The sequence below is a fragment of the Fusarium oxysporum genome, chromosome 5 (genome assembly GCF_000149955.1).
Source record: "Fusarium oxysporum f. sp. lycopersici 4287 chromosome 5, whole genome shotgun sequence".
Classification (NCBI taxonomy): domain Eukaryota; kingdom Fungi; phylum Ascomycota; class Sordariomycetes; order Hypocreales; family Nectriaceae; genus Fusarium; species Fusarium oxysporum.
In genome coordinates this window covers 1,522,063-1,542,136 of record NC_030990.1, presented here as the reverse complement: position 1 = coordinate 1,542,136, position 20,074 = coordinate 1,522,063, and the positions used below count along the sequence as shown (strand labels likewise).

The 20,074-nt window shown below is 50.2% G+C and overlaps 10 protein-coding genes across 11 annotated transcripts in view; 6 read left to right on the top strand and 4 right to left on the bottom strand.

Moving 5' to 3' along the window:
* Positions 1 to 46: 46 nt before the first annotated feature.
* FOXG_18147 (uncharacterized protein) lies at positions 47 to 854 on the top strand. The gene is made up of 3 exons (XM_018398193.1): positions 47 to 294; positions 437 to 539; positions 592 to 854. Exons 1-3 carry the CDS (start codon positions 238 to 240, stop codon positions 678 to 680), a joined length of 249 nt encoding a protein of 82 aa, XP_018234453.1. The 5' UTR covers positions 47 to 237; the 3' UTR covers positions 681 to 854.
* On the bottom strand, positions 499 to 2,190 carry FOXG_01620 (protein disulfide-isomerase erp38). The gene is made up of 2 exons (XM_018378517.1): positions 1,528 to 2,190; positions 499 to 1,470 (listed from the first exon to the last, which is right to left on the bottom strand). Exons 1-2 carry the CDS (start codon positions 2,039 to 2,041, stop codon positions 866 to 868), a joined length of 1,119 nt encoding a protein of 372 aa, XP_018234452.1. The 5' UTR covers positions 2,042 to 2,190; the 3' UTR covers positions 499 to 865.
* An 898-nt stretch (positions 2,191 to 3,088) lies between these two features.
* On the top strand, positions 3,089 to 4,255 carry FOXG_01619 (40S ribosomal protein S29). Its single transcript, XM_018378516.1, has 3 exons — positions 3,089 to 3,285; positions 3,377 to 3,476; positions 3,577 to 4,255. Exons 1-3 carry the CDS (start codon positions 3,224 to 3,226, stop codon positions 3,583 to 3,585), a joined length of 171 nt encoding a protein of 56 aa, XP_018234451.1. The 5' UTR covers positions 3,089 to 3,223; the 3' UTR covers positions 3,586 to 4,255.
* FOXG_01618 (elongation factor Tu, mitochondrial) lies at positions 3,606 to 5,981 on the bottom strand. The gene is made up of 2 exons (XM_018378515.1): positions 5,494 to 5,981; positions 3,606 to 5,421 (listed from the first exon to the last, which is right to left on the bottom strand). Exons 1-2 carry the CDS (start codon positions 5,695 to 5,697, stop codon positions 4,288 to 4,290), a joined length of 1,338 nt encoding a protein of 445 aa, XP_018234450.1. The 5' UTR covers positions 5,698 to 5,981; the 3' UTR covers positions 3,606 to 4,287.
* A 462-nt stretch (positions 5,982 to 6,443) lies between these two features.
* On the top strand, positions 6,444 to 7,666 carry FOXG_01617 (uncharacterized protein). Its single transcript, XM_018378514.1, has one exon. It carries the CDS (start codon positions 6,771 to 6,773, stop codon positions 7,239 to 7,241), a length of 471 nt encoding a protein of 156 aa, XP_018234449.1. The 5' UTR covers positions 6,444 to 6,770; the 3' UTR covers positions 7,242 to 7,666.
* A 747-nt stretch (positions 7,667 to 8,413) lies between these two features.
* Positions 8,414 to 12,087, top strand: FOXG_01616 (uncharacterized protein). Its single transcript, XM_018378513.1, has 2 exons — positions 8,414 to 8,918; positions 8,970 to 12,087. The coding sequence occupies exons 1-2, from the start codon at positions 8,842 to 8,844 to the stop codon at positions 11,914 to 11,916; spliced, it is 3,024 nt and encodes a 1,007-aa protein (XP_018234448.1). The 5' UTR covers positions 8,414 to 8,841; the 3' UTR covers positions 11,917 to 12,087.
* Positions 12,088 to 12,210: 123 nt separating this feature from the next.
* FOXG_01615 (50S ribosomal protein L4e) lies at positions 12,211 to 14,713 on the top strand. Of its 2 annotated transcripts, XM_018378511.1 has the most exons (4): positions 12,211 to 12,310; positions 12,381 to 12,606; positions 12,767 to 12,917; positions 12,974 to 14,713. In XM_018378511.1, the coding sequence occupies exons 2-4, from the start codon at positions 12,402 to 12,404 to the stop codon at positions 13,674 to 13,676; spliced, it is 1,059 nt and encodes a 352-aa protein (XP_018234446.1). In that variant the 5' UTR covers positions 12,211 to 12,310; positions 12,381 to 12,401; the 3' UTR covers positions 13,677 to 14,713. The 2 variants fall into 2 exon arrangements, with proteins under 2 accessions (XP_018234446.1, XP_018234447.1); XM_018378512.1 differs by having other exon boundaries at positions 12,247 to 12,310; positions 12,381 to 12,917.
* Positions 14,059 to 16,140, bottom strand: FOXG_01614 (uncharacterized protein; the record flags this gene model as incomplete). Its single annotated transcript, XM_018378510.1, has 4 exons — positions 14,059 to 14,728; positions 14,786 to 15,145; positions 15,200 to 15,854; positions 15,957 to 16,140. The coding sequence occupies 4 exons, from the start codon at positions 16,138 to 16,140 to the stop codon at positions 14,059 to 14,061; spliced, it is 1,869 nt and encodes a 622-aa protein (XP_018234445.1).
* Positions 16,141 to 16,699: 559 nt separating this feature from the next.
* On the bottom strand, positions 16,700 to 18,127 carry FOXG_01613 (uncharacterized protein; the record flags this gene model as incomplete). Its single annotated transcript, XM_018378509.1, has 1 exon — positions 16,700 to 18,127. One exon carries the CDS (start codon positions 18,125 to 18,127, stop codon positions 16,700 to 16,702), a length of 1,428 nt encoding a protein of 475 aa, XP_018234444.1.
* Positions 18,128 to 18,600: 473 nt separating this feature from the next.
* The window catches only part of FOXG_01612 (uncharacterized protein), a 5,690-nt gene continuing 4,216 nt past the window's right edge, over positions 18,601 to 20,074 (top strand). Inside the window, exon 1 of the mRNA XM_018378508.1 lies at positions 18,601 to 19,712. Coding sequence (XP_018234443.1) covers positions 18,818 to 19,712 — 895 coding nt within the window. The 5' untranslated portion in view covers positions 18,601 to 18,817. The remainder of the gene's footprint in view (positions 19,713 to 20,074) is intronic.

Here is a 20,074-nt window from a genome sequence, read left to right as displayed (position 1 = left end):
AAAAGAAATGCCGTATCCGTCTATTTTCCGGCACAGTATGAATAAGGGGCAGTTCAGCACCATCAAACAAACCAGGTACCGCCAGACACAACCACCAACCCACATATACACGCTCACAAGACAAACATTGCACTCAAGAAACCACTTTGAGTACCTCGGTGTCTCTCTATATAGACTTTTTCTTCTTCAGTTTAGTTCATTTGACACACCATCCTTTCGTCCTCCTATCCCAATATCATGATGGCTAGCAACGAGCCGCAACCAGATACCACAGCCAACAGCAAGCCTGAAAATGTATGTTTTATTCTTCCGCGGTTCAGGCAACCGTCTCTGGATTCATTTTATGTAGTGTCGCACTGAGAACGCTTAAGCTGGGTTGCAAGGCCTTCATGAATGGTTTCAACAGCACCGCTGACTCAATTATTCTTTTTCACAGCCTTCAGATGATGCTCGCGCCGATGTCACGGCTGCTGTTGAGGAGCTCCTAAACTCCTTGTCTAACAAATTTGCTGGTGTCTCGTCAGAAATCTTTGCGAAAAGTGAGTATCTACGGCCTCGTATTCCGCACCATCGCGCTAACATAGTGTGAAGTGGATGAGATGTCTCGGAGGCTGGATAATCTCGAAGCAGCTCTTCAGGAGAGCAAGGCCAAAGATGGAGGATCAACCAAGTCCTCGTAAGATTTGAGTTCAAATAAGGGATGTAGGGTGTCTAGGCTTTCTCTCAGATGTTTCGATTCATCACATGCAAATAGAAGTGCTAACATGTCTCGTTACGATTTCATCATGTCGACTAAGATCCAAGCACATAAAACCCTTTGATTCGTGACTTCCTTTCCGCTCTCATTTATCATATGTGTGGTTCTTTACAGTTCATCCTTGATCTCTTCGACCTTCTCCTCGACCTTCTGCGTAAACTTCCGAAGAACGTTCGTCTTCTGCTGAATCTGGTCACGCTTGGCGGGGGCCAGTCCACCCTTAGTAAGGATGCCGTCCAAACGAGCGAGCTCCTTCGATACCCAGTCATTGTTCGAGCTCAGCTTGTCAAAGACGCGCACGTAGTACTCGGCGTATGTTTTCTGAGCAGAATCGGTGAGGGTCTCGACCTCCTTCTTGACCTCCTCGGCGACGTCGGCGATGGCAGCACCGCCTGTGATCTTGGCCACGAGCGTGTCAAGAGACTCAACGGTACCAGCAACGGTATCAAGACCACCACCGGTGACTCGGTGGGTTCCGGCATGCTCATTGATCCAGTCAACAAAGGCCTGCTCACTGCGTCCACTTTCGTAGGCTACAGCCTTCTTGCTGCCAGCAGGGAACCACTTAATGGTTGGGTAGGACTTGACACCTTGCTCCTCAGCCACTGCCTTGCTGTTGGGAGCTTCGGCATCGACCTTGGCGATCAGGACATTCTTCTCGTTAACGAATGTGTTGGCGAGGTCTTCCCAGGTAGGGGCAAGGCTCTTGCAGTCTGGAATATGTCAAGATTAGTCAGATTGAACGAAAGAATGGCGCAGGAAAAACTGACGTCCGCACCACGGAGCGGTAAAAGCGACGAGAACATGCTTGTCGCCACCAATGGCCTTGGAAAATGTCGCATCGTTGAGGTAGGTAACCTCGCTGGGCAGCTCGAGCTTCTTCTTGGGTTTTACACCGGTCTTCTCAACGATGAAATTGGTCAGGCTCTCAAGGTCGCGGCCAGACTTGTAATCCTGAGGTTTGCTGCTCTTGCCATCGAAGAACTTAAGGGTAGGGAAACCCTGGATACCAAATCGCTTACCGAGCTCACGCTGAGCGTCAGCGTCGACCTTGGCGATTTGGACCTTGTCCTTTGCGTACTCGTAGGTATTGGCTAGGTCCTCCCAAACGGGAGCAAGCGTCTTGCAGTGTCCACACCACGGAGCGAAGAACTCGACGAGTGTAGGTTTGCCGGACTTGAGAACGATATCGTCAAAATTAGAGGGAAGCAATTCGATGACGGCGGATTTGGCTGCGACGGTGGCGGCAAGGGCGCTCAGCACGAAGCTCTTGATTAGAACCATTTCTTATGATGAACTTGATTCGATTGTTTTTGGATGGAAGAGTAGTAAAAAGAAAGCAAAATGAAGCAAAGCACTGTCTGCAATCAGAGAGGTGCTTGTTTCTGGAGGGTTGCTTGGAAATCCACCAGAGATGCCAGCTTGCATAGGAATGTCCGGTGTAGGTGGATATCCCTGTAGGTTAAAGCGGGACCTACAGCTAAGGCAAGCTCGAGCTGTATTGGTCAGCCATCATACCTACAACAGCCCATAGTTTGGACTACATTATTTTCGATGAAGTAGCCTTGGTTAAAGTGCTCTTCGTTTCTTTCGACTCATCATATTGGATGATCCCCTTCGAATCAACTGTTTGCAGAAATTGATAGTTATCTACCTCGGGTGTGGGCTACTCAATGGCCTATACGCTATGTGATAATGAGAAAGCACAACTATAACATAAATTCAATGAGGTAGCCATGTGAACGACACTTGACGATTCGAAACTTGCGAGACAGACAAAGTCTATCTAACATCTCCATATAAACAGGACGTCAATGGGCATCTAAATTTAGAGCTTCTTGAAATACCATATTCACGACAAGACCGCTATGGTTCTTACAATGGCCCCCGCCGAGGCTCTTTTAGCTTCAACACCAGCTTCTAGATCTCTTACAGAAGTTTAATAATATTCTTGGCTGCTGCTTGAAATCTTTGCACAGATTCACAGGAAAGACCAGCGTTGTGCATATAGGCGGTCAAATGAAGTACAATCTTAGCGGATATTTCTTGAGAGCAACTCGCTATCAATAGCTCACGATCCTTGACAATCTTGCCGTGTAAAAGGGTTACCACCCCAGCAGCAGGATGGTACTGCCCTGACAATAATACACAGAACATTCGGGAATAGCATATTCAAGCTCATGCAGAAATCGAGTTTAAGCCAATGGTGCAAGATAGACGCTCATGTTCGTTTGCTCTTCAGTGGATGTCAGGTAACCTTGCTGGACAGCTCCACGTCAGTGGAGGAGAGCGGGTCCTTGTATTGCCACGGGTTATTGATAGTCCGGGACCCGATGTGCCCTGCTCCAACCCGAACTGGGGCTGCGGAACCTAGTAGGTCAGCGCACACAAAATTTCCAGCGGCAACTTGAAATCAAATCATCCCGCAACCCTTCGAGCTTTCGGCCTTCAATCATCACCGCAACGATGTCTCACGAAAGCGTCTGGAACTCCCGCCCCCGAAACTACGGCAAGGGCTCTCGCAGCTGGTACGAATCTATATCTCCTTTGCCCGAAATTCTATGCGCCTGATGGCGTCGAAATCATCGACCGAATAGGATTGATGCTAACATCTCGCAGCCGCGTCTGCAAGCACAAGGCTGGTCTCATCCGAAAGTACGACCTCAACCTGTGCCGTCAGTGCTTCCGTGAGAAGGCCAAGGATATCGGCTTCAACAAGGTGAGTTTCAATCGAGCGGAACTACTATGGGCCCCCAACACCCAGGACGACGTTCGGTCAAGTAGTGGGAACAACGAAACTGACCCGGGATTACCTGCAGTACCGATAAACGATCATGACACCCGGTTTTCTCGGTTAAGGGATGGGGGGGACTGCTAGAGAGCATAGTATTGTGTGGATGGGGAGAACTCTCAGCAGAACGTCAAAGGCCTCGCGGTAAAAAAAGAGCACTCGGAGGGCGGCCGCTTGGAACAGGAGTTTTATGGCTTGCTTGGGTCCCTCAGGAAGATCGTGCGTCTGACGAAAATCCTCCGAGGATAGACGAATACCATTGCATTGGACCTCGATCATGTCTATGTGTCCTGTCTTATCCTCCCACCTTTCCGCATGACCAGCCTGTGGCTATGGAGTGCATCGGGTCAATGTGATTAATGACAATCCTAAAGAAAAACTCCAAGTGCTGGCCCTCGCGCATCCTTGAAGACCCCGTTGTGCTCATCAAATGTTGATCCAGTCATCATGACTTATCACGGCCACAATGACCATCATACTGCCGCAATGAACAAGCGATTCAAGCCGAAATGGGTTTTCTAGTTTATAAGTCTTATTACTGCCTCCCCTAGATTTTATCTAATTCAGATCACCAAGAAGGTGGGAGGAAGCAGAGCGGAGATCTTTGAGCCCCAAGGCCAGCTAAATAAATGTACAGGAGCCAAATGGACTCAAAGAAAGACATTGCATGATTGTACATAAGCGTAATAATTCGTACACCGTCCCCGTTAACTTTTTCATTTCTTGTCTAAAGCGCCGCTTACTTGATGATGCGAGTGCAGAGACCAGTAGCGACAGTTCGGCCACCCTCACGGATGTTGAATCGCTGACCAACCTCGATGGCATTGGGGTGACCCATGGTGACAACCATCTCGGTGTTGTCACCAGGCATGACCATCTTACTGGAGGCATCCTCAGTACCCTCGGGGAAAGTCAGGTCAATGGACTCATCTGCAGTTCGGAGATAGAGCTGGGGTCGGTAGTGCTCCTGGAAACCGGTGTGTCGGCCACCCTCCTCCTTGGTGAGGACGTAGAGGGAAGCGAGAAACTGGGTATGAGACTTGACGGTGCCAGGAGCGCAGACGACCATACCACGGCGGACATCCTCACGGCGAACACCTCGGATGAGGAGACCAGAGTTGTCACCAGCCTGGGACTGCTCACAAGACTTCTTGAAGGTCTCAATGTCGGTAACCTTGGTCTTGATAACCTCCTGACCCTTTCCGACAAGCTCGATCTCCTGATCACGCTTCAGAATACCACGCTCCACACGGCCAGACACGACGGTACCACGGCCGGCAATGGAGAAGACATCCTCGACGGACATAAGGAAGGGCTTGTCAAGGTCACGCTCGGGGGTTGGGATCCACTCGTCGACGGCAGCAAGGAGCTCATCGATCTTCTCGGTGCCAATCTCGGGGCGCTGGTTCTGGAGAGACATAAGAGCAGAGCCCATGATGACGGGAGTGTCGTCGCCTTCGAAGCCGTAGGTGTTAAGAAGCTCGCGCATCTCCATCTCGACGAGCTCAAGCATCTCGGGGTCATCAATGGCATCGACCTTGTTGACGAAGACGACAATTCGCTGGACACCGACCTGACGAGCGAGGAGCAAGTGTTCACGGGTCTGGGGCATCTGTCCATCGGAGGCAGCAACGACGATGATAGCACCGTCCATGTTGGCTGCACCGGTAATCATGTTCTTGATGTAATCGGCGTGACCGGGGCAGTCGACGTGGGAGTAGTGGCGGTTGTCGGTGGCGTACTCGATGTGTGCGGTCGAGATGGTAATACCACGCTTTCGCTCCTCAGGAGCCTTGTCAATGGCACCATACTCAAGGAAGTTGGCGAGGCCCTTGTCGGCCTGTCGCTTTGTGATGGCAGCAGAAAGAGTGGTCTATGATAAAGAGTCAGTTGGGTTTTGAGAGAGAAAGAGAGGGGTTGTAGGATATAGAGGACGCAGTCATACCTTGCCGTGATCGACGTGACCAATTGTACCGATGTTCACATGAGGCTTTGATCGCTCAAAAACAGCATATGTGCGGTAAAGGTTGAGGACACCGGAGGTGTTCTGCTTGCTAAAGGCGGACTGAAGAGGGTTGATGGGGTTAGCCCGTAGACCTTGTCGGGCGGTGCGCAGGAAAGGCGCAAGGGATCGGAAAGCGGTCGACATTGTGACGGCTCCCTCTAGATAGTATAAATGACAATTAAAAACGAGATGGAGCGGAGAGTAAGGGGAACAGAGGCGAGAAACACACGATGGTGCTGTCGGGGTGCACGATGGAGACGGAGATGGAGATGGAAAGCGGCTATAATGAGGCCTCGAAATTTTCTCGAGCTATCAAGCCAGGCCTCTGGTCTCGCTCCAAAGGTGTCTGTTCGGGAATGGATATCTGGTGGAGCCAACCAGCCAGGTTTACGCCCACTCAAACCACAAGGAAATAAAACAGGTAGATCACGTGGCGTTGATGAAGCTTAGGTTCCATATCAAGTTCCTGTACTTATGACCTAACTACCTATATAAGGTATACAATACCTAGGTAGTTTGTACGGAGCAGCTGAAGAGTTTTATAGTTTCAAAGGCGTATGGGTTGCACTTCTTTGTATTGGTGTAAATTGACTGCCTTTGGTCGGGCAATGGTACTTTTCTGGCTTCCAGATTTATACAATGTATCAACGACTCGGGACTATATAACGTACTTAGCCTACTATCCCTTCATGGCCCCAAGGGGTTTCTAGATAACTCTCGGGATCAGTAGGAACTAAAGTACTGTAGTATATCCTAAGTAATTAGGAATTTTTTATCGGAGCGATTCGCGAAGCACTGCCAATCGTATGCCTTCAACAATAGCATAATAGCATGGAAGTATCCTGTACCCTCATCTTATTTGCGGGTTCTAGAATTTGACCAGTGAGCCGGGTCCATCGGAGAAGGCCAACTAAAAAGAACCTCCCAAGTCGCGCGCCATATAAAAATCTCAACCGCAGCACCTCAACTCACAAGCTCTGACATCTTTCCCTCTCCTCACTGAACCAAGCATTGCTCCTTATCCTATCCTGGGACCATTATTCCCGTCGCTTCAAACCTCAGCCCCTGGGCATCTACACGAATACGATTATTAAACTCACCTGGTTTAAACGCGACCGTCTCTTCAGACCTTCAACAGCGAAAACAGTAACCTCCTATTAGAGCAGGTTCATTCACAAACCCGTAGCCCACTTCTAAAGTAACTGAAAACGTTTACAATGGATCCTGTTGGTCAACAACAGCAGCACCAGGGCGAGCAACCTGAACTCAATGCCTTTGGGAAACTCACTGCTCAGTTCCTGCAGTATGGAGCCAATGCATCCAACAACATTTCAAACGCCTTTGATAGCATGGACACAAAAGCATGGCTTCGTCTTACCGTCATTGTCGGTGGCTATATGCTGCTGCGGCCCTTGTTCCTCAAGTTCGTTACTAAGGGGGCTGTCCAAAAGATGGAGGATGAGGATGCCCGCGAAAAGCGCAAGGCACAGATTTCTCCCAATGAGCTACGTGGACTAGTTGAGGATGAGCCTGAGATTGACGAGGAGGGCGATGGCACCGGTGCCGATTGGGGTCAGAAGGCTAGAGTGAGGCAGAGGACTATGCTGAAGGATCTTCTCGAAGCTGAGGAACGACGGAGGGAAGAGGAGGAGGACGATAAGGATATTGCTGATCTTCTAGAGGACTAGACTCTTATCATCTGGGCTTCTTTGGGCGCATTGGTGGGGAGTTTCTGGTTTGGCTGATCGAAAGTGACAAGAGGGTCACATCACGGGCTGCAAGCACGTCTCCTGGACTGGCTACTGACTTGATTGAAAACTTGGGCACCTCCATTTCGGTTTCTTGTAAAACGCAGGTTTAAGCTGGTTTTCCCAGTGAGGCTGATTCTTCTGATTAGAAAGAATCCCACCAGACCATACCGATAGTCTGGGAAAGCGGAAAAAAGACGTAGTCTGAGGCATAATATTATTACATATGTATAGTTTCGCCGTTGTTTGGGACGATAAACATTATTGAGTTGACTAGGATGCCCATGCTTATTCCATAAACCATAAAATCCAACCAGAGCTTCCAGCCGAATGTAGTTCACGTTGACCAGGGAACAGGTTTGCCCACAGCTTACAGGTCAAGTAGTTCAGCATTGTAGCGCTGAAACTACACGTATAAGAAAGCATTAAGAGAAACTTGATAATATAACACTAGGAATATAATGATAAATTGTTTTCACGTGTGGATTCACAAGTATTTCTGACAGCTACAACTAGCGAGAGGATTCTGTCTTAATATCCTTGACTACCAGGCACTTATAGCAGGCCGCCTTTGACCAGATTTTGATAGCCTTGTAAGGCATGAAAATAAGTACTGGGTATTGGCGTTAGTTCTTAGCATAGCCGCGATTATCCCGCACGAAATATATGAGAGACATTATTATGTATTGATATTACTGGCAATCCTTCCAGCGTCAGAGAGTTAGTGAACAGAAGTGATTGTCTTGGGATTACCACTGGAGGTTATTTGAGGCACCTACTCTGGTGGCATGGGAAGATCCGCCTGCTGTATTACTCTGTGCAACCGTACGATGCTGCATAAAGTTCTCTGTCCGGTTACCGAGACATGATATCCATGATCCATCTTGTGGTGATACGTTACCCTTGAACAAATCGGTGATTTTTAAGGTGGCTTTAATGGCGTGCAAATCGAAACGTAGGAGGGGCAACCTGGCGGGGGTATTGGAGAGGGGTGGCAGGGTAGATGCCCAGCTGCCCACCAAGAGGTACTTCGATTTGCGTGATCCCACAGCCAATTATCAAGTACTTCAAGTGATTGATGCTATGTCATCTGGCTTCGTACTTCGATTTGGACCCAAACTGCGCCCCAAGGCACCTCCGACACCTTCTCGTTCCTTCTGACGTCGCCCGCCTTGAAACCAAAACTATAACCGACCCGAAGAAGATCTTGTCTTTTTTCTACAATTTTTGTTTAGGCTACCAGGCTTGCACTTATAGTTTCGGTTTCAACATTCACTTAGAGCGTTTCTCAACGGGTGATAGACCTGGACTACGAACTATTTTGGAGCGCCCGCACCAATAACAACCTAACCTTCCCGTCTCCAGCAGGCCTGTGCGACAATAGAAAACAAACATCAGCAAACTGCCCGAACTGCGACTTGATCCAAGCAGATCCACTTGGTTGTCCTTCGTTTTGTAATCCGTGGTCGCATTTGCTGTTCTTGTTCCCTCGGTAGGGTATCATGATTTCGTGCCGATCAGACATATAGACGCTTGCATCATGGGCGAATCGTTTGATATACAGAACCTCCTCCAGGCGGGCTACTTCACAACTTCTCGAGCCAAGAGTCCGAAGCCGTATGGTCACCAAGATCCTACAAGAGAACTACTACTTACACAGAAAAATAGTCCATCATCGCCAAAGTTAGATGATCGTCCTTCCTCTCAACCCCCACCGTCGCAACAGCCGCCATATCAGCTACCTTACTACCCTTTAATACCACGACCACGGTCCGCCGCGCCGGCACGCGTACCAGGAGTTAGACCGCCGCCCCCATCTGTGGAAGATGAGGAAGTTTCTCTCAAGCGAGAGCATGGTGTGTGCCTCGCAAAGCATCAGGAAGAAGAGCCTCCATCTCGTGGAGATATTGAACAGAACCCTATGATAATGGAAGTTCATGAATATAACCCGGAGCGGCGGTTTGTCATTCTGACAGGATCATCAAGCGGCTCAGAGGGTGGTGAAACAGAAACGAGGGTTGGGTCGGACAGGAGACGTGAGACCGAGAGAAGAAGAGAAGAGGACCGACGCAATGAGCCAAGCAGGAGACCCGAACCTGAACGAAGGGCTGAGCCTGAACGAAGGGCTGAACCTGAACGAAGGGCTGAACCTGAACGAAGGGCTGAACCGGAAAGGAGGAATGAAACAAAAACTCCTCGTACTGACCGGTTCGAGAAACCCCAAAGGAATGAGCGACTCGAGCGACAAGATCGGCCATCGGGTGACGCATACACGGACACAAGATCTAGCCGGAGATACGATACTACCCTCAAGGCTGATGCAACAACGAGCAGGGAACGTAGTCGACCACCGTTGGAAAAGAGACGCAGTAGGCAGGATCTACCTCGACTCGAAACCGAATTTAGAGACGACCAACTCCCCGAAAAATACCGTACTCGTCCTTCAGCCCCTGCCAGCGGACGACATGACCAGCCCCCTGTCCGACCCCCAAAGATTCCTCTTGATCCCCAGCTCGCACCTGAGGTTATTAAAAGTAGCGCCAGCGGACGGGATCAAGCGTACTATGGGCAGTCTCAGAGCGCTTCTCGTAGGTCTCCTACTCGACCAGGGCATGTATCAAGCGCCCCGAATGAGCGACGATATGATAATGGACACACTCGTACTTCTTCAACCGCTTCCACCACAAAGCGTACGAATGTCGAGACCGAGAAACCGACACGCCCCCTTTCAAAAGAGCGGGTTGGAGATGCATCAGCTCGCCCTCTGTCCAAGGACCGTGATGAGCAGCCTGCCCGTCCGCTTTCAAAAGAAAGAGTTGGAACTGAATCCTCTTACCGAGGCGAGTACTTACCAAGAAGTACCAAGAAAGATAGGTCCCCTTCCTATGGGAGGACTGATCGTGAAGATTATGGAAGATCATCGACATACCCTCCTCGTGAGCCAACACGGGAACCAACAACCAGACGTGATGACCGTCGTGATGATCGAGGCGACGACAATCGCTCTGGTGACGATCATCCAAAGGGTCCACGAGAATTGCACCCAAGACGTAAGAAGTCTGTCGTGTTGCAGGATGAACGCGAATCTCAGCCGAAGCTGGAAAAAGTTGATGCACCAAGTGGCCCCCGATTGAGACCACGAGGACCTACGATGCCTATTCCAGTCGCTATCCCTACGGGTTCGGCAGTATCGGATGATTTTACTCAAAACTTACGACCTGCGTCAACGTTTCCAATTGCTCGAGATGAGCATGTTCTTCCAGAGAGGCCTAAAAATGAGCTTCCATACCCCGTGGATGAGGACACTTTGATCGACCCCTTCGATACCCGCGGCAAGTCTGAAAGAATTGGTAGGCCACGATCCCAATACGAACCAGACCCAATCATATCAATGCCCGAGATGCCAACGCCTATTGCCATTGGCCCCGAAATACCACTTGAAGCCAGGCCAGCATCAGCTATTTCATCTGCCACTCGCTCTCCAGCTTCTTCGCAGTCATGGCAACCTCCAACATTTGACCCCAATCGAGATGGCGTTCGCCTTGAGAAACCGGTGGGGTCCGTTAGGCGTCACTCGGAGCATCAAGAAGCGACAGGTGTAACCACGTTTCCCGAATGCCGCCGCAAGCACCCCGTTGCAGGTTTGGTGGACTGGCTTACACTGCCTCGTACAGAGTTCAACATTTGTCCTGATTGTTATGGTTCCGTCTTCGCCAAAACCGAATACCGAAAGCCATTCCAGCCGATGCTTCGCCCCTCGGCTCAAGCGATTGCATGCGATTTTGGCGTTGGGCCATGGTATCGCATTGCTTGGCTCCTCACCTTGAAAAACGAACTGCCGGATTTACGACTGTTTCATGAGGTTGCCAAAGCCATATCTACCACTTACAGCCTCCCGTGCCCTGGTGATAGAGTCACCACACGTAATTGGCTGACGCTCTGGAACCCATACACTCGACAGCCTGTATATGATTTTACCATATGTCCCCAATGCGCTCAAATTATCCAGGCACTGTTTCCCAATCTGACTGGCATTTTCATTCCCCTGGACTCCCGCTCAGAACCTACCAGGGGGCTTTGCGCCATGCGTTTTAAGCCAAAAAGAAAGCGTTTCGTCATGTACTTTGACGCCATGGAAACGACTTCAGATCAAGCTCGACTGGAACAGGAAGAGCCAGACCTTGGCACTCTTGCACAAGAAGTTGAGAAGATGGCCGCAGTGAGCGAGTGTCAAGAGGACAAGCCAATCACCAACGGATACTGGCATATCATGCAATACCTTCGACAGTTCTCTGTCTGTGGCGAATGCTTCGATGAGGTTGTCAGGCCATTGATAAAAGACGATAATGTCATCGCTCGCAACTTTTATATGAAGCCACAAAAGCTGCCACTTGCAACCTGCCAGCTCTACTCTAATCGAATGAGAGAGATTTTTAGAAAGGCATGCCGGTGGAATGACCCTAAATACTTAGAGGCTAAGGTACTCGAGAGGATGGACGTCGAAGCCATGATTCACGAAAAGCTGGCCAAGCTGGATAGATCCAAACATGAAGACGAGGATTGGGTTGAGGAACAGGTAGATAAGTATATTCAAGAATGGAAGAGATGGGAATAATGGGACATGACGCAAGGGACACGGTAAGGTGGGATATCTGCATCTTGGAGTATTTAGAAGGGCATAATGATGACATGTACTTATGCTAAGACAGAGCGATTCGAGTGAGCCTTTATGAGAATGACACGAACACTATGAACATTGTCTATGTTGTATCTACCTATCCAAGTGATAGTGCTCTCAGTGTAAGCCACAAAGATCCCCCCAGATGAGTACGAATAGTGCTACTCGCACTGTCCTATAGTAGGGTGCTTATGCAAAAGTCGCTACTTAAAGTGGGGCTTAGGGTCTCTCCGCCCACCAAATTTGATTGCCCGCAAAATATTCTAAGTGAAATTTCGTGAGCTTCGCAACCTCCCACTCCATCACCAATTTCGACGCCGCACGACCCGAGGTAAGAACTCAACGCCAGCTGTTGCAATTAATCTGGACCTTTTTCATACTAACTCAAGCATCATCAACAGGTCCAAGTCTCAACCTTCGCAATGGCTTCGCGACCTACCGTCTCTATCATCGGCAAAGATGGTGCTCCCACTGGAGCTACCCACGCCATTCCCGCCGTCTTCACCAGCCCGATCCGACCGGACATTGTCCAGCAGGTTCACACCGGTATCGCTAAGAACAAGCGACAGCCTTATGCTGTGAGCGAGAAGGCCGGTCACCAGACCTCTGCCGAGTCTTGGGGAACTGGTTAGTACACGATGTCTTTTTTCCCCCAGATTTATGGTTCTAGAGGGGAAATTTTCTGTGGGCGGGGAGAAAATCACGGAGGTGGACGAGGGAGAGACGAGAAATGTTTTGGGATTGCACGACGATGAGCAGAACAGCAGGCTAACCACATTGCAAACAGGTCGTGCTGTCGCCCGTATCCCCCGTGTCTCTGGTGGTGGTACTCACCGCGCTGGTCAGGCTGCCTTCGGTAACATGTGTCGTTCCGGTCGCATGTTCGCCCCTACCAAGATCTGGCGCAAGTGGCACGTCAAGGTCAACCAGGGCCAGAAGTAAGTTTATTTTCGACGACGAGGCTCGCAATTGCAAGGCTAACGTGCAACACTAGGCGATACGCCGTCGTCTCTGCTCTCGCTGCCTCCGCTGCCGTTCCCCTGCTCCAGGCCCGTGGCCACCAGGTCAACTCCGTCCCTGAGGTTCCTCTGGTTGTCGACTCTGCCGTCTTCGAGGGTGCTGCCATTGCCAAGACCGCTGCTGCTTTCGGCCTCTTGAAGGCTGTTGGCGCTGGTGCCGATATTGAGAAGGTCAAGAACTCCAAGAAGCTCCGTGCTGGTAAGGGCAAGCTCCGTGGCCGACGTCACCGCCAGCGACGTGGCCCTCTTGTCATCTACGACCCCGAGACCGACGGCAAGGAGCTCGTCACTGCTTTCCGCAACATCACTGGTGTCGAGACCTCTCCCGTCACCGCTCTTAACCTCCTCCAGCTCGCCCCTGGTGGTCACCTCGGCCGCTTCATCGTCTGGACCTCTGCTGCCTTCAAGGCCCTTGACGAGATCTACGGTTCCACCACCGAGGCCTCTGCCCACAAGCGTGACTTCCTCCTCCCCTCCAACGTTGTCTCTCAGGCCGATCTTACTCGTCTGATCAACAGCTCTGAAATCCAGAGCTCTCTCAACGCTCCCAAGGGCGAGGCTGTCACCCGCCGATCTGCTGTCCAGAAGAAGAACCCTCTTAAGAACAAGCAGGTCATGCTTCGCCTGAACCCTTACGCCTCCGTGTTTGCCCAGGAGGCTCAGAAGAAGCAGAACTAAAATAATTCTCGACTTGCTGGGTGTGCAGCGGGTTAAGACGGAACTAGATGACGGGTCTTGCATGGTTTGATATTGAGGCGTAATGGCTTCTTTGAAGGTTGAGCTCTCTTAAAAATGAATCAGAGATTTGATATGAATTACAGCCTGACTCGGCATTGGTTCCATAACTTGATGCTTGTTTGCCGTAACTGTGATCTCAGCTTGCTACGTTTGCTTTCAGCGTGATTGTCGTAACAGTAGTTGTTTTCGTTTTCATTTTTAATGCCCTACACACATGTAGCATCGAGGTTGACCTGGACAGTGACTATCTTACATGTTGGTAGCATGGCTATTTTTCTTGTTCAATGCTCATCATTCAGTAACTCCTGTTCATTTATTTACTCTAGCTGGGTAACTCTTCGAGTAGCTTCTCAATCTGTGCCGTATCGTTAATCTTGAAGAATTCACCCACAGATCGTGCAAATCTGCTTGCGCCACCGTCAATATTCTCGTCGCTCTCTGCTGCAAAGCACAGTCGTATATACTGCCAGCCACGCTTTTCCCGAATCTCCGGGGTGGCACTGAACATGCTACCAGGGCTGCCCAGCACCAGATGAGGTGCATGAGTACTATGGATCAGAAATGCATTTGCCAATGCGGTGCCATCAATGACAGGGGCAATGTCGCCCCCTCTGGTCTGGTAGAGAGGGTGCTTCTCGAAGTGGACACGCACCCAGACAAACATCCCTCCACGGGGCCAGTCAAAATCGAACAAGCGTATCTTGCTGATGACGTCCCAGTCCAAGTCTGGGTTTTGGGACGTTGACTGCCTCAGAGAAAATGCATTCTCTTCAAGGATAGAGCACATTCGGGTCATGCGACGCTCATACTCGCCACGAAGGCCCTCAAGCCATCGCACCCAACCATCAAGCTGCCAGCCAGTAAACGAGGGTTTCTCTGATTCTGGGAGAGAGGAGAATGTCTCAAGAGTTGATGAGTGAGGGCCTAGAATGGCTTGAGCAATGAGTGCTTGGACGAAACCTGAGGGCTGGCCAGTGCTGGTCTCTGCGATCCTATTCATCAAAAGTCAGCTTTTACGATATCGATTACCGAGATACAGAGTAGCATACCTAGTAAGACGTTCGATGATTGCAGGTTGTGCAGTGGCATAACCCAATCGAGAACCAGGGGCAACTGTCTTGGAAAAGGTATCGAGACGAATGACACGGCCGTCAACATCAATGCTAAGATATGATGGAACAAGTGAATCTATGAAGTCGTAGCCAGATGACTTAACTGTCTTGTGTGAATCGGCCACTTGGGGGATAGCATAGCCCCTAGCTTTGGCTTCGTGTATCGCAGCGGAAGGGAACTGCAGATACCAATACGGGTCATCTTCAACAATGATGATGTCGTACTTGCTTGCCAGCGCGTAGATCTCCTTTCGTCTCTGAACGCCTACAACACCACTGGTAGGGTTATCTCCCATCCTGTAGTCAGCGGTTAGTATATAAATGCGTTCTTAGTTAGGCCAAATTACTCACGTTACCGTGTATAAGAAATGTGGCAGTCGTCCGTTTTGAGGATTCCAGTTCTCGAGCACCTCTCGCAAACCACCAGATCCTTCGACTATCATACCTTCTTCGTCAATCTCAACTGGAACAACATTGACTCCGAGAGGCCGAGCTTGAGTAAGGATGTTACCAAAAACAAAGGTCTCACAGAGCATGCCCGGCCGCTCTACCACGGGATGCAACCCCTCATACCAGGGGTCAACCAGGAGCTGAAGGACCTTTGAGAACCCATCCGTGCCGCCATTGTTGAGAATGACATCCGCGCCACCTTGGTATGGAACGCTTGGGTGAAGTACTTGGTTCGTGAACTGCCTAATGAAAGAGTGCAGCGGCGGGTAGCCAGTCACCTGTCCATACTGAAGGGCAGTGGCAAGGTCAACCTTCTTAGTGATGTCTGGTTCGTTTAGAATCTTCGGTATAGAGATCCTAGACGATGTTTTGTTGTAATCTGGATTTCTAGGGGCGTTTTTGTCTGGACTGTTGCTGTATCCAATAACACTGCCTGACAGAGACTCGGTTGATGGATCAACCTTGTCAGGGTAATTCGGTGAGGGCTCCCAACGGTCCGCGTTGGATATCTGAGCTTCCAAGGTATCGAAGGGGAAATATTTGACATTGGGCATTCCTACCGGCCGTGTTAGTGCGGGCCGTGTAATACGGAGGCTAACAATCAAAGTTTCGGTGCCTCGGTGCCGGGATCGTCGATCACCGACCGAATCCTACTCACCTCCAGCAAAATTGCTGATGCCCGGAATCTGCATGAATTTGTAAAAGGCCTTGATATTGCTTGGCTTGCGATTTCTAGTCACTTTTGAGAACAGGTGCGACAGGTCTTTGGGTGGAGGTAAAGCTTGGAGAGCCGTCGCAGCTGGCGAAGCCTGGGCTGTAGCATCAGTTGCGGATGGTGCCATTGCCAAGATCAAGACCAGTTGACTTTTCAGAAATTGTTGTGTTTTCAATCAAGGTCTTAGAGGATGTAAAGGTGATCGATATGTAAGAATGAAAGAACACAAGCAAGATAAGAATGAACGTTCTTTTCCCCTCTTCAAGTACCCTTGACGTTTCTTCGCGTATCTCTAACCGGATCTTCTATTGATAAGGCAATCCAACTATTGCCCTGACTGGGTTGGACCGGACCTGTTCAGTCGCATTCCCGATGGCCGAATTGCCCCAAAACGTTGGATCCATGGTCCTTCCAACTGCATTACAAATCCAACCCCGACTCCCGCCATTCTAACCCACCATCACAACATCACTGCACTCGCACCATCCCCAAAGACCCCATAGTTTGCCGAATCGGATATGGACTGAGTGGGAACCACCACCAACGGTTTGCTTGACAGTCTGAAGCCCCTGTCCTAAGCATCCTATCACATCATCTGGGGTCAAGACGATATTGAATCGCAACGTCCTAGACAAATGGCGAAATTGTATTGCGAATTTCTGTAATATCTCGTCTTTCAGTCTTGGTCAGAGCTCATATCTCCCCTTCTCCACATCAGGTCGAGCTCCAGGCTCATAGTGAAATCCAATCTCCTCAAAGGTCTGAGCCTTGCAACCTAGTTGTTCGAATCTCGCCTTGGCTTCGAGGAACATGCTGCGCTGCCACATGAGCTCGTCATTCCAGTAAGGTGGCTCTTTTCCTGGCCGCTTGGCCTTCATAATCCAGTCGTGCAATTTGTTGATGTAGTGGCCATCTCCGTTGGGACCAAACACATGTAAAGCGTCGCCTTCCTGCTTCTCCAATGCCTGGCTCCAAGCTTCCATGGCGCCTCGAGCTGGAAGCTCAATGTTGTTGGACCACACAGCTGAAAACAGAGCTGCTTGGCTCTCACTCAACGGCCAAGGGGCTGCTTTCATGTTGAGGCCTGGGAAAACGAGGGTTGGATGCTCAATATTGAAAATGTGTTGGTACAATCCGTGCACACCTCGGCCTGTGGTAATGAGCTGGTGGCCTAGATCCCCAAGAAATGGGAAGCTAAAGAGGAAGCCGGTGCAGAAGACGATGGCGTCAATATCCGTCTCGACTCGGCCATCCTTGAAACGGATTCCCTTCTCCTCAACCAGGAACTCATCAACCTCTGCTGTTTCCGTGCACCCAGAGTGAGCTAGTCGATCTGGGGGTGTAGGGTGTCGCACAGACAAGATAGCAGGCTTTCTACACTCCTGATTGATCTGCAAAGCAATGTCGAGGCCAGACGGGCCATTACCAATCACGACTACCTTGCTATCTCTAAAAGGATAGGGAGTGCGATACTGTTTGGAGTGCGTAATTACTCCGGGGTATGCCTCGTTAAACTCTTTCAAGTTCTTCATATTGGGTACAAATGGTATCGAGTAGTGACCATTTGCAACGACCACGGCATCAAAGGTATTCGTGGTTATGTTGCCGCTATTGATAGTTGATTGTGTTTCAACCTCCCACCTGTCCCGACCATCTCGCACTTTCAGATTCACCCGCTCGACACGTTGACAAAAACGAATCAGGGGTTTGACATCCTCTGCATACTTGACCAGATAGTCCTCGATCATAGGCCTCTCAGGGAAGAGCTTGGAATCCTCGGGAAAGGCTTGGTCGGAAAAGTTCATGACTTCCTTTGGGATATTGGCGTGCAGGTTCTCGTACATCGGCGAAGTGAACATCGGAGCTGATGTCGAATTCCATCTGATGGGGTTTTCAGGAGGGCAATGAGGATCTTCTTGAGGCACAGGACAAGTTCCTGGGGCTAACCCATAGTATCGCCAAATGCCGCCAACATGGTCCTGCTGCTCAAAGATAGTAATGTCCTCAAAACCCTGCGCAATGAGATATTTCGCTGCCGCAAGTCCAGTAGGACCAGCCCCGATGATTGCGATTTTGCGGACGTCGAAAGGCGTCGGCTGAGTCAGAGAGCCCATATTGTGCTGTGAGAGGTGAAGCAACTAATAAGGCAGCGTCCAGTCCCAGGCACGAACCGCTTCTTCACTGATGTACCGTTGCGAAGCAGGAAAGATAAATCAGCAAATCAATGAGTTGCCTAGGTAATCAAATTCTTCTATGGACAAGCCTGGGAAAAGTCATCAGCTTTCCCTTGCCATCGAGATACGCCTAAACCTGAGTGGGGGTAGGAATCATTTCGACTTTGTCCCGACTCTTTTTACTGCTTCTGTTAAGTCACGGTAGTTCGGTGCTTCCCATTGGAAGTCCTGGCCTGTTGTCGGCCCCAGAGCCGCATAAGAGTGGCCGCCGTCTAACACCCGGCGACTTTCAACGGTAGTGATAGACTGATAGGCTAGACCCAGTGAGTCCTTCACCGCCTTCTACTTTCGGACAGATCCCCACCACAGCTTGCTTTCGGCCTTCCTCCTTGCTCGGAAGCTTGCATATCGATTTCATTGTTCCAACAACAATTCACACGTCCACGAACGAATCAGCGCCTCGAACGCGGTTAACAGCAGCTTGACCAACGGAAAAGACATACGAGATGCGACAACCATAAAATCATAGAAACAACAAATAAAAGCTGTCGCACATGATTTAACACAGCAACACAGTCCCTCTGGCTTTTCAGGTCCCGCCGACGCGACTGACATTGCGACCAAACCACGATGAACAACTCGCAACCCACAACATCATTACTTGACCATGGCGAACCCATATCAATCGCCCAGCTCAATCCGGATATCCCAAGTCAAGACGCACGAGTTATAATTGGCACCGTAACTATCACATGGCCATTTAGCATCCTCAACAAATCTATCGCATTTCTTTTAGCTGAGCGAGACTTTCGACTCCGACGCGAGAATGGCCAGGTGCGGATCCGTTTCCATGGTGCAGCCGCTAGGGCGATCGCAGATGCATCGCTGGGAGCAGGGGACGAGGTTCGTGTGAGCCTGCAGGGCGTCAAGTGGGAGAAGAACGAGACACAGACTCAAGTCGCAGGAAGCACTCTTGCATGGCAGCTCGAATTTTCAAATCGCTTGGTACTTGGTATCCGTCGACCCGGAGAAGAACGAGACACATTGCTCACTATCGACGCCCCAGACGCGGAGACGGAAGTTGTTACCACCAACGGCCAAATTGATAATACTGACCAAGTCGACACCCTCGCATCGGTGCCCGAGCGACCTGCCACACCTACGCCTTTATCTCCAGAAGTCACCTTGCCTCTGAAACGAACTGCTTCATCGACTTTGGATCCTCTTGAATTCGCTTCGCCTGCTTTCCTCAAACGAGCGCGTGTCTCTTACGGGGCATTGTTCGAAGGAGATATAGACATGTTAGATGACGAAGTTGGCAAGACCAAATCGAAAAAGCGCACGCGGTTCAGTCTACCTGCCAAGTCTTGGCGTTACTCTAGCCGATCCCCTAGCCCTGAGCCTGAGAATGATCATGAAGAGGAAGATAAAGAGGAGTCCTATATGAGTAGTGTCTCGCAGCGCCATGGCGAGACAGAAGATACTACCACGAACACACCACCGCGACCGGCGATGGTTGATCAAGGTAGTCAAACAGTATATGTTGACTTTACTCCACTCGTCATCGCCTCTACGACCACTCGACAAGGCATGCCAATTGTTGCCGCTGTGAAATGTGCCACGACCATAGTTTGTGGCGCCTGCGGTCGGCGTCTTCTTGGAGCTCTTGCCATATGTGCTGCCGAGGAAGCGTCTGAAGAGCGGTCTTAGACACGGCAAGCTAGCAGCGATGATACCAACGTTGAGCTCAATACTGGTCCAGATGGTGATGTTGCGAGAGTCCCATAGCCAGTCACCTAGTTTACCATAGTTGGTAACGTAACTCAACTTGACAAAGGCGGCGGCGCAGGCAAAGACACCTAGACCTAGGATACCAATGAGCGTTAG

Coding starts and splice junctions, on each gene's coding strand:
- FOXG_01615 (XM_018378511.1), top strand. CDS start 12,402: ATGGCTTCGCGACCTACCGTCTCTATCATCGGCAAAGATGGTGCTCCC. Junction 12,607..12,766: donor TGCCGAGTCTTGGGGAACTG/GTTAGTACACGA, acceptor CATTGCAAACAG/GTCGTGCTGTCGCCCGTATC. Junction 12,918..12,973: donor AAGGTCAACCAGGGCCAGAA/GTAAGTTTATTT, acceptor GTGCAACACTAG/GCGATACGCCGTCGTCTCTG.
- FOXG_01617 (XM_018378514.1), top strand. CDS start 6,771: ATGGATCCTGTTGGTCAACAACAGCAGCACCAGGGCGAGCAACCTGAA.
- FOXG_01616 (XM_018378513.1), top strand. CDS start 8,842: ATGGGCGAATCGTTTGATATACAGAACCTCCTCCAGGCGGGCTACTTC. Junction 8,919..8,969: donor CGAGCCAAGAGTCCGAAGCC/GTATGGTCACCA, acceptor ACAGAAAAATAG/TCCATCATCGCCAAAGTTAG.
- FOXG_01619 (XM_018378516.1), top strand. CDS start 3,224: ATGTCTCACGAAAGCGTCTGGAACTCCCGCCCCCGAAACTACGGCAAG. Junction 3,286..3,376: donor GGCAAGGGCTCTCGCAGCTG/GTACGAATCTAT, acceptor AACATCTCGCAG/CCGCGTCTGCAAGCACAAGG.
- FOXG_01618 (XM_018378515.1), bottom strand. CDS start 5,697: ATGTCGACCGCTTTCCGATCCCTTGCGCCTTTCCTGCGCACCGCCCGA. Junction 5,422..5,493: donor GTCACGTCGATCACGGCAAG/GTATGACTGCGT, acceptor TCTTTATCATAG/ACCACTCTTTCTGCTGCCAT.
- FOXG_01620 (XM_018378517.1), bottom strand. CDS start 2,041: ATGGTTCTAATCAAGAGCTTCGTGCTGAGCGCCCTTGCCGCCACCGTC. Junction 1,471..1,527: donor TACCGCTCCGTGGTGCGGAC/GTCAGTTTTTCC, acceptor GACATATTCCAG/ACTGCAAGAGCCTTGCCCCT.
- FOXG_18147 (XM_018398193.1), top strand. CDS start 238: ATGATGGCTAGCAACGAGCCGCAACCAGATACCACAGCCAACAGCAAG. Junction 295..436: donor CCAACAGCAAGCCTGAAAAT/GTATGTTTTATT, acceptor TCTTTTTCACAG/CCTTCAGATGATGCTCGCGC. Junction 540..591: donor GTCAGAAATCTTTGCGAAAA/GTGAGTATCTAC, acceptor CATAGTGTGAAG/TGGATGAGATGTCTCGGAGG.